The sequence below is a fragment of the Neoarius graeffei genome, chromosome 8 (assembly GCF_027579695.1).
Source record: "Neoarius graeffei isolate fNeoGra1 chromosome 8, fNeoGra1.pri, whole genome shotgun sequence".
Lineage (NCBI taxonomy): Eukaryota > Metazoa > Chordata > Actinopteri > Siluriformes > Ariidae > Neoarius > Neoarius graeffei.
In genome coordinates this window covers 15,604,838-15,622,925 of record NC_083576.1, presented here as the reverse complement: position 1 = coordinate 15,622,925, position 18,088 = coordinate 15,604,838, and the positions used below count along the sequence as shown (strand labels likewise).

The 18,088-nt window shown below is 42.0% G+C and overlaps 1 protein-coding gene across 2 annotated transcripts; it reads left to right on the top strand.

Moving 5' to 3' along the window:
• The first annotated feature begins 4,152 nt into the window (after nt 1-4,152).
• Nucleotides 4,153-17,886, top strand: LOC132890484 (lysozyme g-like). 2 transcript variants are annotated; one of them, XM_060927367.1, is made up of 6 exons: nt 4,153-4,199; nt 5,368-5,465; nt 5,658-5,741; nt 6,222-6,421; nt 14,531-14,669; nt 17,459-17,886. In XM_060927367.1, the coding sequence occupies exons 2-6, from the start codon at nt 5,462-5,464 to the stop codon at nt 17,590-17,592; spliced, it is 561 nt and encodes a 186-aa protein (XP_060783350.1). In that variant the 5' UTR covers nt 4,153-4,199; nt 5,368-5,461; the 3' UTR covers nt 17,593-17,886. The 2 variants fall into 2 exon arrangements, with proteins under 2 accessions (XP_060783350.1, XP_060783349.1); XM_060927366.1 differs by lacking the exon at nt 4,153-4,199 and having other exon boundaries at nt 5,180-5,465.
• Nucleotides 17,887-18,088: the final 202 nt, after the last annotated feature.

Below are 18,088 nucleotides of genomic sequence, written 5' to 3'. Positions count from 1 at the left end.
AACGGCACCGACAAGTGATGGAACGAGTCGTTGATATTGTTAAAGTCATCGGGAAGCGTGGGCTCAGCTTTCAAGGAGGAGGGATATCAGAGGTAGCATACAGCCTTGATGATGCCACCATGGATCATGGAACTTTTCTGGAACTCATACTTTTGCTGAGTAAGTTTGACCCCTGTTTGCAGAAACATGTACATGAATGCATTGAAGCAAGTATTGGACTGGGATATAAATTCCTTCTCACCCTGTCTGTTACCCAAGTGGCGTGTGAACGCAGCTTCTCCACACTGAAATTCATTAAAAACCGGTTACGGAGCACTACAGCCCAGGAGCACCTGGAGGCATTCATGCTCATGTCAAGTGAAAAAGACATTTTGATGTCCTTGGACAAAGACACAATTGTTGACATGGTGGCAGAAAAGAGTAGCCTAATGAGACGCCTTCTCATCACCTAACGTGCATGGCCATCCCCGAGACTGTCTCCTGTAAGGTAAGGTAAAGTAAACACACACACACACGTTAATTTTAATCCCACACACACACACATTTTGGAGACACAAAAGCTTGTGTGCTTGTGCTTCTGTTTTGTAATATGTTCAAGGTGAAATTGAAATGACAGTGAAAGTGTGTTTTCATGGTGTTTAGGTGTCTGGTATTTGTTCATTGGGGGTTCGATGTGGAGGGGTGGGTGGATGTGTGAGTGCGTGTTTGGGGGTGGTTTCGTCGGGCCAATAGTGGGCTGGTCCAGAGGAAAAATGCCAGGGCCGAAATATGTTCCCAGTCCGACCCTGCTAAAGAGGTAGAGGCCACTAAAATGGCTGAGAATGATGTGAAGAGGATGGAGAAGAGCAAAGACATTAGTATGAACTGAAAAGATAGAGTCTTGAGATAGAGCAGTTTTTGTGAAACCCACTGCCTTTGGATCCAGTCACTTTAATGATTCATTTGAGCTCTGAAGTGACACTTTAAAGGTGTGGAGATGATTTGTACCCTATTAGCAATACAAGCTGAGACAATGTTAGTGTATGTTAAGCGTGTTATTTATTGTGTTCCAAGCACCACAACCATTTATCTAATTAAAAGCAACACTTAATTAATGCAATTATGGCTAAATGGGGGCAGCACGGTGGTGTAGTGGTTAGCGCTGTCGCCTCACAGCAAGAAGGTCCTGGGTTCGAGCCCCGGGGCCGGCGAGGGCCTTTCTGTGCGGAGTTTGCATGTTCTCCCCGTGTCCGCGTGGGTTTCCTCCGGGTGCTCCGGTTTCCCCCACAGTCCAAAGACATGCAGGTTAGGTTAACTGGTGACTCTAAATTGACCGTAGGTGTGAATGTGAGTGTGAATGGTTGTCTGTGTCTATGTGTCAGCCCTGTGATGACCTGGCGACTTGTCCAGGGTGTACCCCGCCTTTCGCCCGTAGTCAGCTGGGATAGGCTCCAGCTTGCCTGCGACCCTGTAGAAGGATAAAGCGGCTAGAGAGAATGAGATGAGATGAGATGAGATGGCTAAATGGTTATTGATGTTCTTCCTTAAGTACTTGTGTAAATGTCTGCGTCAAGCATTTCACCAGTCCTATGAGATTTATCATTTCCATGGTCCATGATATTTAATATAAATGTTGAACCTTACATTTAATCCTATTTTTTCCACATTGGCAAGGGAGACCTGAACAGTAAGGCGCATCTTTATGGCCGAACGGCTGTTGAAGTGGTTGTGTAAATGATGTCTTTGTGGGTGTAGGATTACAATGGCCACAGCTGATACAAAATTTGGAGTAGAATCACTGTAGTGACTAAACCACCCTGAGAAACTCAGGGAATCTATTGGTTTGATAAACCAACACCAGATAGAACAATTAATAGTAGTGCTGTCAAAAATGTCGCGTTATTAACGCGTTAACTTGACTCAATTTTAACGGCGATAATTTTTTTATCGCGAGATTAACGCTCTGTGGCATGATGTAGGTTTTTCATAAGCTTTTGAAACTGCCAGGAACTTGGAACAGAGACTTTGGTTAGAAAACCGATAGCAGCTAGACTGTAATGCCACGCCCCGCACAGCCAGAGTCCTCTGCCCCCCCAAGAACCAGCGCGGGGAGGGCGCGCTAGTAGAGATGGGATTTATGGCTCTTTGATGGGATCCGCATCTTTGTGATCCGTTCTTTGAAAAGAGCCGTTCAAAAGACTGGCTAATTTGGCTCTTTTTAAATATTTATTCAGTTTTAAGAAGACAGCGTCTAAAGAAGCCAGATCCCTCTGAACTGTAAACTCAATGCTATCCCAGAAATCCTTCCTGTAATATGCAAATTTGGCCGCCTCTGATTGGACAGCGCGACGCATCAACAGGCAGAAAGTGTAAAAGTACAAAATGTGTTAAGTGAGCTGAAACAGTAAAGATCAGATTCAATGCAATATTTATCAACGAACAACTTAAACTTAATATAATAGTGTACTTTATATTATAATCAAGCATGTCAAGCCTACCGTCACTGTGTAACCTATCTCTCTTTAGTTGTAGACTAACTCAAACAGTAGATCATTTCACTCATGGTTCTCTTGCTAGCCCCGCACTGGTGCTCGGCTTAGGTTTCACTTTGCAGTGGCTGTGTCAAGACGTGTTATGCTTTGCAATAAAAAAAAAACATTGGTGCAAAGCAAGCCCATTCACTTTTTTATGCTGATAAGAGAATTACAATGGTTTATGTGACAAAAATGTGCAATTAAATTGCGATTAATCGTGAGTTAACTATAACAGTCGCGACATTAATCGCGATTAAATATTTTAATCGCTTGACAGCACTAATTAATAGTTATGCTGCTCCCCAATCACAAGTCTTTCAAGTAAATGACAAGCAGAGATGCGTGTGTGCTGATTCTCATACGGTAAGTACAAAATATATGTTTGCGTTTATTGCAAGGAGAAAAAAGTACACAAAAACATTTAAAAGAAATAGCATTAACAACTATTAAAAACTGTCTACAACTTTAATATAGGCTTACAATATCAGCTACGCAGATAATCCCAGCTGTACCCCAACCCACCTTTGGAGTGGTCCAATGCCAACGTGCTGGGGGACAATCTAGCAATTCATATCTACTCAATTTTGTAAGGTACACACCAATAACAAATTCCACTCCCCAGTGATCACACCATATACTGACTACAGCAACACATGGGTGGCATGGTGGTGTAGTGGTTAGCACTGTCACCTCATAGCAAGAAGGTTCTGGGTTCAAGCCCAGTGGGCCACAGGGGCCTTTCTGTATGGAATTTGTATGTTGTCTGCATGGGTTTCCCTCACAGTCCAAAGACATGCAGTTAGGTTAACATGGGCAGCCATGGCCTGAAGGTTGGGCTTTGAGCAAGACACCTAACCCACCAGGTGCTGTAGCATAGTTGCCCACTGCTCTGGGTATGTGTGCATGCTCATTGCTCACTTGTGTGTGTTCACTGCTTCAAATGGGTTAAATGCAGAGAAGGAATTTCTCTGTGCTTGAGTGTTCGTGTGATAAATAAAGGCTTCTTGTCTTGTTGTTAAATCATGATAATTCCAGTTAGCAAGATAATTATTTGGGTGGCACGGTGGTGTAGCAGTTAGCACTGTTACCTCACAGCAAGAAAGTCATGGGTTCGAGCCCAATGGCTGATGGGGGGATCCTTTCTGTGTGGAGTTTGCATGTTCTCCCCGTGTCTGCGTGGGTTTCCTCTGGGTGCTCCAGTTTCCCCCACAGTTCAAAGACATGCAGGTTAGGCTAACTGGTGGCTCTAAATTGACCGTAGGTGTGAATGTGAGTCTGAATGGTTGTTTGTCTCTATGTATCAGCCCTGCAATGATCTGGCAACTTGTCCAGGGTGTACCCCGACTCTCACCCACAGTCAGCTGGGATAGGCTCCAGCTTGCCCACGACCCTGCAAAGTATAAAGCGGTTACAGATGATGGATGGATGGAAGATAATTGTTGATAATTTTTTTATTTAAAAAAGGGAAAACAAAAAATGACTTCTTAATTTACCAATTAATTATCTTGGCTATAAATCAAAAACCTTAACTCTGAGTCTGATGCTTTAGAATATCAGCCTATGTACTGAATGTTGTTGTGCATGTAATTTGATGGTTTTGAGGCATATAAAAATATAATTTAATCTGTTTCTTAAAAAGGACAAGCGGACGACTTGGAAATACCAGTGGCCAGGGTGATAAATGAGGTAAAGTTGTTGAACTTGCGATATCATTGTGTTTATGCATTGTATGTAGGCAATTTTGTCAGACTCAGGCTACATAAAACATAATGATATTACGGGCTAAACAAATGACACTAGTCTCATCTCATCTCATTATCTCTAGCCGCTTTATCCTGTTCTACAGGGTCGCAGGCAAGCTGGAGCCTATCCCAGCTGACTACGGGCGAAAGGCGGGGTACACCCTGGACAAGTCGCCAGGCCATCACAGGGCTGACACATAGACACAAACAACCATTCACACTCACATTCACACCTACGGTCAATTTAGAGTCACCAGTTAACCTAACCTGCATGTCTTTGGACTGTGTGGGAAACCGGAGCACCCGGAGGAAACCCATGCGGACACGGGGAGAACATGCAAACTCCACACAGAAAGGCCCTCGCCGGCCACGGGGCTCGAACCCGGACCTTCTTGCTGTGAGGCGACAGCGCTAACCACTACACCACCGTGCCGCTTCAATGACACTAGTGTCTAGTGAAAAAATAATTCAACACATTAAAAACTTGAAATAAAATTGCATGAAACTTATGTTTTGGCAAGTACATCAAACCAAGGTTTTTGCCATAGCAGAAAAGCAAGCTTCAGCTCAAGCAACAGAAGTAAATGAGAAAAATTCATGCCTGCACAGTACAGCTCAGTATTTCTTCCAGCCACCGTAGCCATCCTTGCAGCTATCATTGCTTAAAATCCCTATCATCACTGCTTAAAGATCTTTCTTTCCTCTGTCATGGTGATATAAATAAATAAATGGAGAAAATTTGAACAAAAATGCCTAAAAGTAAATCTAAAAGTACTGTAATTTAATAATATTCAAAAAAGTATCATTAAAGTGAAAAATGTTCTCAAGGAAATGTAGTTACTTTCCACCCCTGGCTACTTGTCTGGACAGAAGTGGGTATTTTCCAGGATGAGTCTCTAGCATGCAGCATAAGCTGCAAATCCTGTCACAACCCATCCCTATATCTCAACACACCCAACCATAACTCCTTACAGGCAAACGGCAAGAAGGAAATTCAATGTTAAAGAGCAGAACATTGGTGGAAAACTTTGCTATATGTGCTATATGCCAAATAACAAAAGGGTGTGCTATGGGAATCGACCAAAATGTGTCATCACCTACTTTGTTTACAGGAAGTGATTATGAGTATATAAACTCGAACATAGACGCAGTAATCCTGACCACTTAGAGCTCGTTTCTCAATCCAACACTATCACAAGAACCATCATGGGTCAGTTTATTCTTTAAATTCTTTGTTCATGTTGTTCTTTCATTTTTCATTGTTCATGCTGTTCTTCATAAAAGTATCATTCCAGAAATATTTGCCATTGATTATTACTGTATAGCAAAATGTACTGCTAAGGAAAAGTTGTTTGGGCTTTCTTCTGGAGCTCAGTTTATCTTCTCTCTCTGACAATTCTAGCATGCATTTTTGGAGACATTACAAAGATCGACACGACTGGGGCATCGGAAAAGACAGCCAGTTACGATGGCCTCGGTGTAAAAGGTAAACTTTTCGACAATATATTTGAAAGAATAACTAGGTACCCAAAATAATAATGATCTCTCATCTCATCTCATTATCTCTAGCCGCTTTATCCTTCTACAGGGTCGCAGGCAAGCTGGAGCCTATCCCAGCTGACTACGGGCGAAAGGCGGGGTACACCCTGGACAAGTCACCAGGTCATCACAGGGCTGACACATAGACACAGACAACCATTCACACTCACACTCACATCTACGGTCAATTTAGAGTCACCAGTTAACCTAACCTGCATGTCTTTGGACTGTGGGGGAAACCCACGCGGACACGGGGAGAACATGCAAACTCCACACAGAAAGGCCCTCGCCGGCTCCGGGGCTCGAACCCAGGACCTTCTTGCTGTGAGGCGACAGCGCTAACCACTACACCACCGTGCCGCCCATAATAATGATCTTTTTGCGCACTATATTGGAAAGTTAACTTGGTCTCAATTTTCTTCCACAGGTGTGGAAGCATCATACAAAATGGCTGAGACTGATCTAAAGAGGGTAGACAAGTACAAGACCATCATCCTGAATGTCGGAAGAGCTAAGCAGATGGACCCAGCTGTGATCGCAGCCATCATATCCAGAGAGACGAGGGGTGGATTATATCTTACCAAGGATGGCTTTCAGAAAAATGGCAAAGGCTTTGGAATAATGCAGGTTGGTTAAAAGCAACACTTCAATAATACAGCTGCATTCAACTTATCCGAACGCTGCTTAGTAATGTTTTATACACCATGGGCCGTTTTTAGAGTTGGCGACTTAAGGCCAAAAGTTATTTTAATGGGGAAAGTTAATTGTATTCAGACTACAGTACTGTGCAAAAGTCTTAGGCACATGTAAAGAAATGCTGTAGAACAAAAATGGCTGAAAAAATAATGAAATTAAATGATTCAACATTAAAAAAAAAAAACTATAAACAGTAAGCCATAATAAATTAAACAAATTCAATATTTGGTACGAGACGACCCTTTGCTTAAAAAAAAAAAGGTCTCAGGTATAATGAGTGCAGTTTTATAAGGAAATGAGCTGTAGGTTTTACTGAGCATCTTACAGAACCAGCCACAGCTCTTCTGGACACTTTGAATAGCACACTTGCTTCTTAATTTTGCACCAAAACCCAGTAGCTTTCATTATGTTTTCTTTTTTTAAAGGTCCCATGGCATGGTGGTTTGTTGATGCTTTAAACGGGCTCGTGGAGGTTTCCGGATGTTATATCCGCAGCCTTTCTCGAAATGAACCCTCGGCACGTAGATATAGCCTCCTGGGAGAAAGCCCCATTTCAGCGCTTTTCCCAGTGCGTCGTTTTGCTAATGAGAAGCAGGAGGCGGGGAAGGGTAGAGGGTGGGGGCGGGTCTTATCATTAATATTCATGACATGTAAACGTGTTACCTCTGATTGGCTAACAGCACTGTGACGCTGTGTCAGAACAAGCGGATGTGGGTGTCTTACTATGGCGAGAGAGAAGGAACAAACCGCGAAGGGAAAAATACCGTGCGCTGACATCATTAAGGTGTGACGCGAGGAAATAAAATAAATTCAACAAATGTTTGGGTTTTTACTGAACAAACAAACAAATAAAATGAACGAGTGACTTAAAAAAAAGAATGTGGGTGTCTTTGTAAAAACTGTTTTGATTGGCTATTATAACAGAGCATGCTGCATGCTTTTTGGTTTTGTAGCGCAGAGTACCTGGCTAACTGCAGGAAGCGGTTAGCTGCACAGCTAATGTAGCCATTGCAAGGCGAACGCACCGATTTTAAAACACGGCAAAACGACTTAACAGTTATACACTTACTTGTTCGGTGTTTGTGGCTGATGCGGCAGGGATGCTTGGTACGGACCCAGGCTTCAGTGACGGTTGATGTGCAAAACCTGCCCTGTACTGTCCCAAGTTGTGGAAACATTCATCAGGAAAATGCTTCCGACAAACATACACCGTCTTAGGTAGACTCGACGGCGTATTATTGGAGTAAATAAAATTAAGCCACTGCGTCTTCAGGGGCTCTCCCGTCGGCAGTAAAAACAGACTCCTTTCTGTGTTGTCACATCCATGTACAGCGCAACTTCCATGTTTGGTGGCAACTTTTGAGCTGGGCGGGGCAATCCATACAGTGGGTGGGAATCCAGAGGGGGGGCGTGGGGATCATCTCCCTTGCTGACGTAGTAAAGGGAAGAGCTTATCAACGCGCCGTTTTGACGCGCCATTCTCAAATGTTGGGCATAGTTTGGTTTACACATTATGAAATTTCTAGCCACTGGGGTGACTTAAGAAGGTCAGAGGAACTCATTTTAACGTTAAAAAACCTCAGAAAGTGAACATTTCATGCCATGGGACCTTATGTAATATGCTGCTCAGAGACAAACATTTTTTTTTCGGTAACATTTAATTTTGTAATTAAACGAACGTTTGGACTCTAAAATGATTTTGTACTGACTCGATAATGTAGAAGTCATCAAATAGAAATCTATAACAAAGTTTGTATGAACAAACAATAGGGTGCCTAGGACTTTTGCACAGTAGGGGAGAGCGGGGTAAGATGAGCCAGGGGGTAAGATGAGCCACCCCCTGTTTCTAAGAAACAGTACACAAATGTGACCATGTGACCACATTCAAAGGGGGGCGGGACCATTTACTTACACTTGTGGAGAGGAGCACCACATGTCAAACTAGGTGAGGGAGATATTTATAAAAATGTGTTTTTGTGCTTTCTAAGTCAATTCCATGTTTGTCCACAGTGAAGATGATTTAGAGAAGACAAAAGTAGAATAATATTTAGACACATTAGGGTTAAGTTAGTGGCTTTCTAAGCTATGATATGAATGCTAATAAAAATAATTTTGATTAGCCTAATCCCCTTTATTAGCATTTTTCTACAAAATGGTGGCCACGGGGTAAGATGAGCCATTAGATGTGGGGCAAGTTGAGCCACTGGCTCAACTTACCCCATTGGTGGCTGAGCTTACCCAATATGGATGACACTTAAGTTTTCACATTTACTGGTCATATATGACAACAACATATATATATATATATATATATATATATATATATATATATATATATATGACATCAGATGAGGAAGACCAGTTGTTAGATGTGGGGGATTACGTTGTGGCAAAATTCACAGGGAAGAAGAAAGTGCATTTCTTCATTGGCCAGATAATCAAATTGGATGTCTTCGAAATAGAGGCAAGATTTCTCAAAAGAAGCCGGTCATGCCATGGCTCTGCAAGAAAGCCAACCTTTGTCTTCAAAGAGAAAGATGAGGCTGTCCTGTCAAGACAGGATATTGTGAAAAAATTGCCCCGCCCCTTTACTGTTGGGGGGACAGCACGGAGGGAGAGGCAAATGGTGTTCCCTTGCAATTTGAACGCTTGGAACATTGAATAATGATGAAATTATTATGGATGGAATGATTGCTGCATCTTTTAACCTACTGAAAGAAATAAGATTTTTTGGCACTGTTCTACTGTTTTAGTAATTTCTATAATATAGTACATCTCTCATTCCCTCTCTAACCATCCCTCTTTCTATCTATCTACGCATATCTCTCTCTCTATCCATCTATCTATCCCTCCCTATCCCATCTCGTTCTATCACCTCTCTCTTCATCTCCCCTTCTCTATGCAACGGCCCTATCCCCCACTTGATTGACTTGACTTGATTCACTGATTGAATTTCTAATAATAAAAGTTGTTTACTTTGTTAACCTAACATGTTTTGTGTTGGCTCAATTTACCCCACACAGTGGCTCATCTTACCCCGTGCATGGGGTAAGTTGAGCCACTTGACATTTTTTTTTCAAGAGGTAATATCACTCTAACCATAAGAGCTTATCAATTATTTTTTGCTCAGATAGTAACAGTACACTTTGAAATTTGGTATGGTGTGTAGACTGGAAGCAAAAATGGCTTTAACATGTAGTTATGATGAAAAATGTAAAAAGTGGCTCATCTTACCCCGCTCTCCCCTACTGTATATCTACACCAGCTATTTGAGTTGTTTTTCTGGGCTCAACGTTCAGGATATTGCTCCCAGGTTGCCAGATTTTTCATGTGTAGAATCACTGGTGACAGGGATTTTCAGTTCATCCATTCATTATTTACAATTGCCGGCCACTTTATTAGGAACACCCATCCACCTACTGTTTGATGCGGTTATCTAATCAGCCAATCCCTTGACAGCAGCACAACGCACAAAATCATGCAGATACAAATCAAGATTCAGTTAATGTTCACTTCAAACATCAGAATGGGAAAAATTGTGATGTCAAAGTGTGACTTTCACTGTGACATGGGTATTGGTTTGAGCCTGATGGACTGGTTTGAGTCTTTCAGAAACTGCTGATCTCCTGGAGTTTTCACACACAACAGTCTCTAGAGTTTACACAGGATGGTGTGAAAAACAAAAAACACTAGTTGAGTGAGGGTCAGTTCTGTGGGTGGAAACAAAAGCCTTGTTGATAAGACAGGTCAGAGGAAAATGGCCAGATTGGTTCAAGCTGCCAGGAAGGATATAGCAACTCAAAGCAACTCTTTACAACCGTGGTGAATAGAAAAGCATCTCAGCATGCAACAGCAGAAGACCACATTGGGTTCCACTCCTGCCAACCAAGAATAGGAATCTTAGAATCAAGACCAAATTCCTATTAAATTGGCCAGCGAGTGTATACTGATTATCCGTCAGGGTCGTGGGGGACGCTGGAGCCAATCCCATCTGACTTCAGACAAGAGGTGGGGTTACAGGGTTAACACAGAGATGAACAACCACTCACATCTATAAGAATTTAGAGCAGCCAATTGACCTAATCCATGTGATTTTAGACTGTGGAAGGAAACTCATACAGATACTGGAAGAATATGCGAGGTTCAAACGCAGAACTTTCTTCTAACGACTGCACCAACATGCCGCCCCACTCTATTAAATAAACGCCTGTGTTAAAACAAAAGCACCTCCCTGTAAACCCCCCCAAAAACGGGATAGAAAATAAAATTAAAGAAAGAAAGCACAACTTTATTCATCACACACTTGTGAAATTTCCTCTCTGCATTTAACCCATCTGAAGCAGTGAACACACACATGTGAGCAATGAGCACACACACATACCCAGAGCAGTGGGCAGCCATGCTAACAGCGCCCGGGGAGCAGATGGGAGTTAGGTGCCTCGCTCAAGGGCACCTCAGCCCAAGGCTGTCCCATATTAACCTAACCGCATGTCTTTGGACTGTGGGGGAAACCAGAGCACCCGGAGGAAACCCACGCAGACACGGGGAGAACATGCAAACTCCACACAGAAAGCCCCTTGCTAGCCGCTGGGTTCGAACCTAGAACCTTCTTGCTGTGAGGCAACCCACCATGCCACCCAGAAGAAGGATGTCATGTTTTTGTTTGTTGTCAAAAGTAATATAATGTAACGTGAAAGAAAGATACAACCCCGATTCCAAAAAAGTTGGGACAAAGTCCAAATTGTAAATAAAAACGGAATACAATGATGTGGAAGTTCAAAATTCCATATTTTATTCAGAATAGAACATAGATGACATATCAAATGTTTAAACTGAGAAAATATATCATTTAAAGAGAAAAATTAGGTGATTTTAAATTTCATGACAACAACACATCTCAAAAAAGTTGGGACAAGGCCATGTTTCCCACTGTGAGACATCCCCTTTTCTCTTTACAACAGTCTGTAAACGTCTGGGGACTGAGGAGACAAGTTGCTCAAGTTTAGGGATAGGAATGTTAACCCATTCTTGTCTAATGTAGGATTCTAGTTGCTCAACTGTCTTAGGTCTTTTTTGTCGTATCTTCCATTTTATGATGCGCCAAATGTTTTCTATGGGTGAAAGATCTGGACTGCAGGCTGGCCAGTTCAGTACCCGGACCCTTCTTCTACGCAGCCATGATGCTGTAATTGATGCAGTATGTGGTTTGGCATTGTCATGTTGGAAAATGCAAGGTCTTCCCTGAAAGAGACGTCGTCTGGATGGGAGCATATGTTGCTCTAGAACCTGGATATACCTTTCAGCATTGATGGTGTCTTTCCAGATGTGTAAACTGCCCATGCCACACGCACTAATGCAATCCCATACCATCAGAGATGCAGGCTTCTGAACTGAGCGCTGATAACAACTTGGGTCGTCCTTCTCCTCTTTTGTCCGAATGACACGGCATCCCTGATTTCCAGAAAGAACTTCAAATTTTGATTCGTCTGACCACAGAACAGGTTTCCACTTTGCCACAGTCCATTTTAAATGAGCCTTGGCCCAGAGAAGACGTCTGCGCTTCTGGATCATGTTTAGATACGGCTTCTTCTTTGAACTATAGAGTTTTAGCTGGCAACGGCGGATGGCACGGTGAATTGTGTTCACAGATAATGTTCTCTGGAAATATTCCTGAGCCCATTTTGTGATTTCCAATACAGAAGCATGCCTGTATGTGATGCAGTGCCGTCTAAGGGCCTGAAGATCACGGGCACCCAGTATGGTTTTCCGGCCTTGACCCTTACGCACAGAGATTCTTCCAGATTCTCTGAATCTTTTGATGATATTATGCACTGTAGATGATGATATGTTCAAACTCTTTGCAATTTTACACTGTCGAACTCCTTTCTGATATTGCTCCACTATTTGTCGGTGCAGAATTAGGGGGATTGGTGATCCTCTTCCCATCTTTACTTCTGAGAGCCGCTGCCACTCCAAGTTGCTCTTTTTATACCCAGTCATGTTAATGACCTATTGCCAATTGACCTAATGAGTTGCAACTTGGTCCTCCAGCTGTTCCTTTTTTGTACCTTTAACTTTTCCAGCCTCTTATTGCCCCTGTCCCAACTTTTTTGAGATGTGTTGCTGTCATGAAATTTCAAATGAGCCAATATTTGTCATGAAATTTCAAAATGTCTCACTTTCGACATTTGATATGTTGTCTATGTTCTATTGCGAATACAATATCAGTTTTTGAGATTTGTACATTATTGCATTCCATTTTTATTTACAATTTGTACTTTGTCCCAACTTTTTTAGAATCAGGGTTGTACATTTTTAATGAAAAATGACTAATACGATGATATCCTGTATGAATGAAAAGTTGGCAAGCATTGAAATAAATCTCAGTAGGAGTACTGTATACTGGGAATATACTGCTGTGTGAATAATCCTAGTTGTGCTTATGACATTAATGACTGCAACCTTTGGTTTAATTTAACAACATGGGTTTCACCCTCATCAATCAGTTGGTTTCATACACTGTCAGAAACAGGGGTTCAGTTGGAGTCCATTTCTGTCCCCCCAAGGTACAGTCTAAAATGATGTACCCGCTAGGGCTCAGTTTTGGACCTCAAGGTAACTATGTGTACCTTTCTAGGGTCAAAAAGTTACATATACGTTCCCAAGCAGGATATAAAGAGTACAGATAGAGGGTGCCTTAGTGGGTACTGCTCCAGTGACAAGCCGTTGTACCCCTAAAGGTACAATACTGTACTTTATTTTCTGAGAGTATTAATCCCATTATTTTATTATTTTAATGTTTTAATCAGACTCCACCCTTTGTACAAAACCCTTGCGCAACTTCTGAATAGTACTTAATTCTGGAATTACCTCTGAGGTCTCAATTATGTTGTGTACAATTTCTGTATTAACTCCTCACTGGGGCGGCATGGTGGTGTAGTGGTTAGCGCTGTTGCCTCACAGCAAGAAGGTCCGGGTTCGAGCCCCGTGGCCGGCGAGGGCCTTTCTGTGCGGAGTTTGCATGTTCTCCCCGTGTCCGCGTGGGTTTCCTCCGGGTGTTCCGGTTTCCCCCACAGTCCAAAGACATGCAGGTTAGGTTAACTGGTGACTCTAAATTGACCGTAGGTGTGAATGTGAGTGTGAATGGTTGTCTGTGTCTATGTGTCAGCCCTGTGATGACCTGGCGACTTGTCCAGGGTGTACCCCGCCTTTCGCCCGTAGTCAGCTGGGATAGGCTCCAGCTTGCCTGTGACCCTGTAGAACAGGATAAAGCGGCTAGAGATGATGAGATGAGATGAGAACTCCTCACTGCACACTTATCTCAACAGTACAAGTCCGTGAACCTGGCCAAGGAATAACTGAGCAGCCAATTGTCTGATTACTTTTGGTCCCTTAAAAGGTAAGGAGTGTTTGAGCATATTTTAACATGGACAAATTTATTGGTATTTTAACTGTCTACAACAGTATATATTAATAACAAGAGTCATCAGGAGATGACCTATCCCCCCTGACCCCCACATGAAATCCCACTCCAAATTTTCCTAAGTTGAATTAGTCGCCATGGAAATACGGAAAGAAAAAAAAATCACAGAAATCCCAAAATGTCAAAAAGCACAACTCCTCTAGTCATTTAACATAACTGTCAGGGTTTATGAAAAAAAATCCTAATAGTTTTTGAGTTATGCTCCGGAAACAGGGGGATAGAGCAATAGCTGTATCCCCCTGCATTATATGCTGGGGGGATAAAAATGACAATTCACTGTACATTTATTGGTGTTTGTGTATTTACTTTGGTCCCTTAGGAAAAAAAAAGACAGGGAGGTTTTATATATAATAACTGCTGTAATTAATACACCAGTCACCTGATTTGAATGTAAATATACTTAAAATAAGCTGAAAGTCTGCTCTGTCGGGTCATTATTCATTATTTCATTACAACTCCAATATATCATAATAGACACCTAAATCAAGAATAACTGTTGTCGGTGTCCAAATATTTGTGGACCTGACTATTCTTTTTTTTCGTGTCATTTTCTTCAGGTTGACACGGGCTTCCACACTAAAAGGGGAGCCTGGGATAGTGAAGAGCACGTCACCCAAGGCACAGAGATCCTAATCGGCTTCATTAAAAGAATTCAGGAAAAATTCCCTACCTGGCCCAAGGACCACCAATTTAAAGGTATAACATTGTCTCTCCCTCACCCCACCACACATACACTTAAGACGTTCTGTTGTTTTTGCTGTGGGATGCCTGGTGTTCCTAGGATAGACACTCTAGACATTCCGCCTTGACCTGGATCAGGACATTGTGCTTACAAATGATTAATGAATGTTTTTTGTTGTTCGTTCATAAATTCAGGCAGTAGCATGTTGCTTTATTAACTTAATACAAAGCAGCATGTTTAATGTTTAATAGTCTGTACGAGTTAATATTAGGCAGAGGCGAACCGTTACTATTAGAGCTGGGACTTGAGCTCAGCCAAAAGTTATCCAGACACACCAAAAAAGCAACAGGGCAAAGGATTTTGCAAGGGATTAGCAACAGGCTGCCAGGTCGCTCCGTTGTGTGTAGTTGTTGATGTTGATTTTAAAAATAAGTAAATTACAAAGGGAAGTGAATACTTAAGTCTGAGTGAAAAATACTGTAGCGAGCGTGCAGCGTGGAAGAGTCTGGAGACAGAAAACTTAGTTTCTCGGTCGTTGGCCTGTGCTACTTGCTCTCGATAGCACTGGCTTGACCGCTTCATTAGCATTTGCTAACACTCCTGATGAACGCTGCACCAGCTGGAAGGTGACTTCACTGCTGTGCTGACTGGTGGGTAAGCTCACATTGACCTTCAAGAAGACCTAGGGCGATAAATTTTTGGTCCCGCCTACTATAAATCAAAATCTGATTGGTTAATTCATCTGTCACTTCCGACATAAACATACACTGCCATGGCCTTCTGTCCAGGCAATGAAGTCCTAACCAATGAGTGAGCCAGCTTGAAACTCTTCTCAGCCTAGAGACAGCAAACAAAAAAAATCTCATTGGATAACTCAATTGTAATGTTTTCAGAACAGTAACCCTTTCATTTCTGAAGGAAATTTGATACAACTCCAATTCCAAAAAAGGTTGGACAAAGTACAAATTGTAAATAAAAACAGAATGCAATAATTTACAAATCTCAAAAACTGATATTGTATTCACAATAGAACATAGACAACATATCAAATGTCGAAAGTGAGACATTTTGAAATTTCATGACAAATATTGGCTCATTTGAAATTTCATGACAGCAATGCATCTCAAAAAAGTTGGGACAGGGTCAATAAGAGCCTGGAAAAGTTAAAGGTACAAGAAAGGAACAGCTGGAGGACCAAATTGCAACTCATTAGGTCAATTGGCAATAGGTCATTAACATGACTGGGTATAAAAAGAGCATCTTGGAGTGGCAGCGGCCCTCAGAAGTAAAGATGGGAAGAGGATCACCAATCCCCCTAATTCTGCGCCAACAAATAGTGGAGTGATATCAGAAAGGAGTTTGACAGTGTAAAATTGCAAAGAGTTTGAACATATCATCATCTACAGTGCATAATATCATCAAAAGATTCAGAGAATCTGGAAGAATCTCTGTGCGTAAGGGTCAAGGCCGGAAAACCATACTGGGTGCCCGTGATCTTCGGGCCCTTAGACGGCACTGCATCACATACAGGCATGCTTCTGTATTGGAAATCACAAAATGGGCTCAGGAATATTTCCAGAGAACATTATCTGTGAACACAATTCACCGTGCCATCCGCCGTTGCCAGCTAAAACTCTATAGTTCAAAGAAGAAGCCGTAGCTAAACATGATCCAGAAGCGCAGACGTCTTCTCTGGGCCAAGGCTCATTTAAAATGGACTGTGGCAAAGTGGAAAACTGTTCTGTGGTCAGACGAATCAAAATTTGAAGTTCTTTATGGAAATCAGGGACGCCGTGTCATTCGGACTAAAGAGGAGAAGGACGACCCAAGTTGTTATCAGCGCTCAGTTCAGAAGCCTGCATCTCTGATGGTATGGGGTTGCATTAGTGCGTGTGGCATGGGCAGCTTACACATCTGGAAAGACACCATCAATGCTGAAAGGTACATCCAGGTTCTAGAGCAACATATGCTCCCATCCAGACGACGTCTCTTTCAGGGAAGACCTTGCATTTTCCAACATGACAATGCCAAACCACATACTGCATCAATTACAGCATCATGGCTGCGTAGAAGAAGAGTCCGGGTACTGAACTGGCCAGCCTGCAGTCCAGATCTTTCACCCGTAGAAAAGATTTGGCGCATCATAAAACGGACGATACGACAAAAAAGACCTAAGACAGTTGAGCTACTAGAATCCTACATTAGACAAGAATGGGTTAACATTCCTATCCCTAAACTTGAGCAACTTGTCTCCTCAGTCCCCAGACGTTTACAGACTGTTGTAAAGAGAAAAGGGGATGTCTCACAGTGGTAAACATGGCCTTGTCCCAACTTTTTTGAGATGTGTTGTTGTCATGAAATTTAAAATCACCTAATTTCTCTCTTTAAATGATACATTTTGTCAGTTTAAACATTTGATATGTCATCTATGTTCTATTCTGAATAAAATATGGAATTTTGAAACTTCCACATCATTGCATTCCGTTTTTATTTACAATTTGGACTTTGTCCCAACTTTTTTGGAATCGGGGTTGTAGAAAATTAGTCCAATTTAGAATTAGAAGAGAAGAATTATAATGAAAGAAGTTAAATATAATATTTGAAATGCTGATATGTTTGGGCCTCCTCGGAAGGCCTAGAATGCCCTGACGGTTCCCCTCTGCTATTAGGTCTATGGCCAAGACCCCAAACCACCAGCTGCCTTACATGTAGTGTGTCTATTACTGTACTTTTAAATTTTCCCTTCCTACAGTATCTCAGTTATTTTATCATTGTCTTCTGTCATGTTTGTCTCCTGTTTCAGGAGGAATCTCAGCCTACAATAGAGGTCCAGGAAACGTCCGTACCTATGAGCGCATGGATGTCGGCACCTCAGGAGGTGATTATGCCAATGATGTGGTGGCCCGGGCTCAGTGGTTTAAACGCAATGGCTACTAAGCAGTATTTGTATTCCCATCAAGCACTGCCTACCTGGCACTTTTTTCACTGTATATGTCTATGTGCTGTATTTTTTAAACTATACTTATAAAGTAACAGGGCTACACAGCAACCTTTGCGTCTTTTGCAACTTAAACACTTGTGCTGAGTGAACTGATGATTTGGCAATAAGTTGGGAACAACTGGTATTAGGATAGTGTCAAAAATCTGTATTTGTGTATGTTTAGATGATTTCTGATGGAAATTCAACTAAGAACTTTCACAAATAGCAATACATAACACCTTATGCTTTGAGTTCTGAAGTCATTTTGTGAAAAAAATCAGTAGTTTTTGCCAAAATTCACTGCACTTCATATGACTTCAAGTCCATTCTAGTTGTAAATTACAAATAAATTCTGTGTTCTCTCTCTCTCTCTCTCTCTCTCTCACGCGCACACACACACACACACACACACACACCTCGAGACAATTTTCCTTAGGTGCCAGTCCACCGACT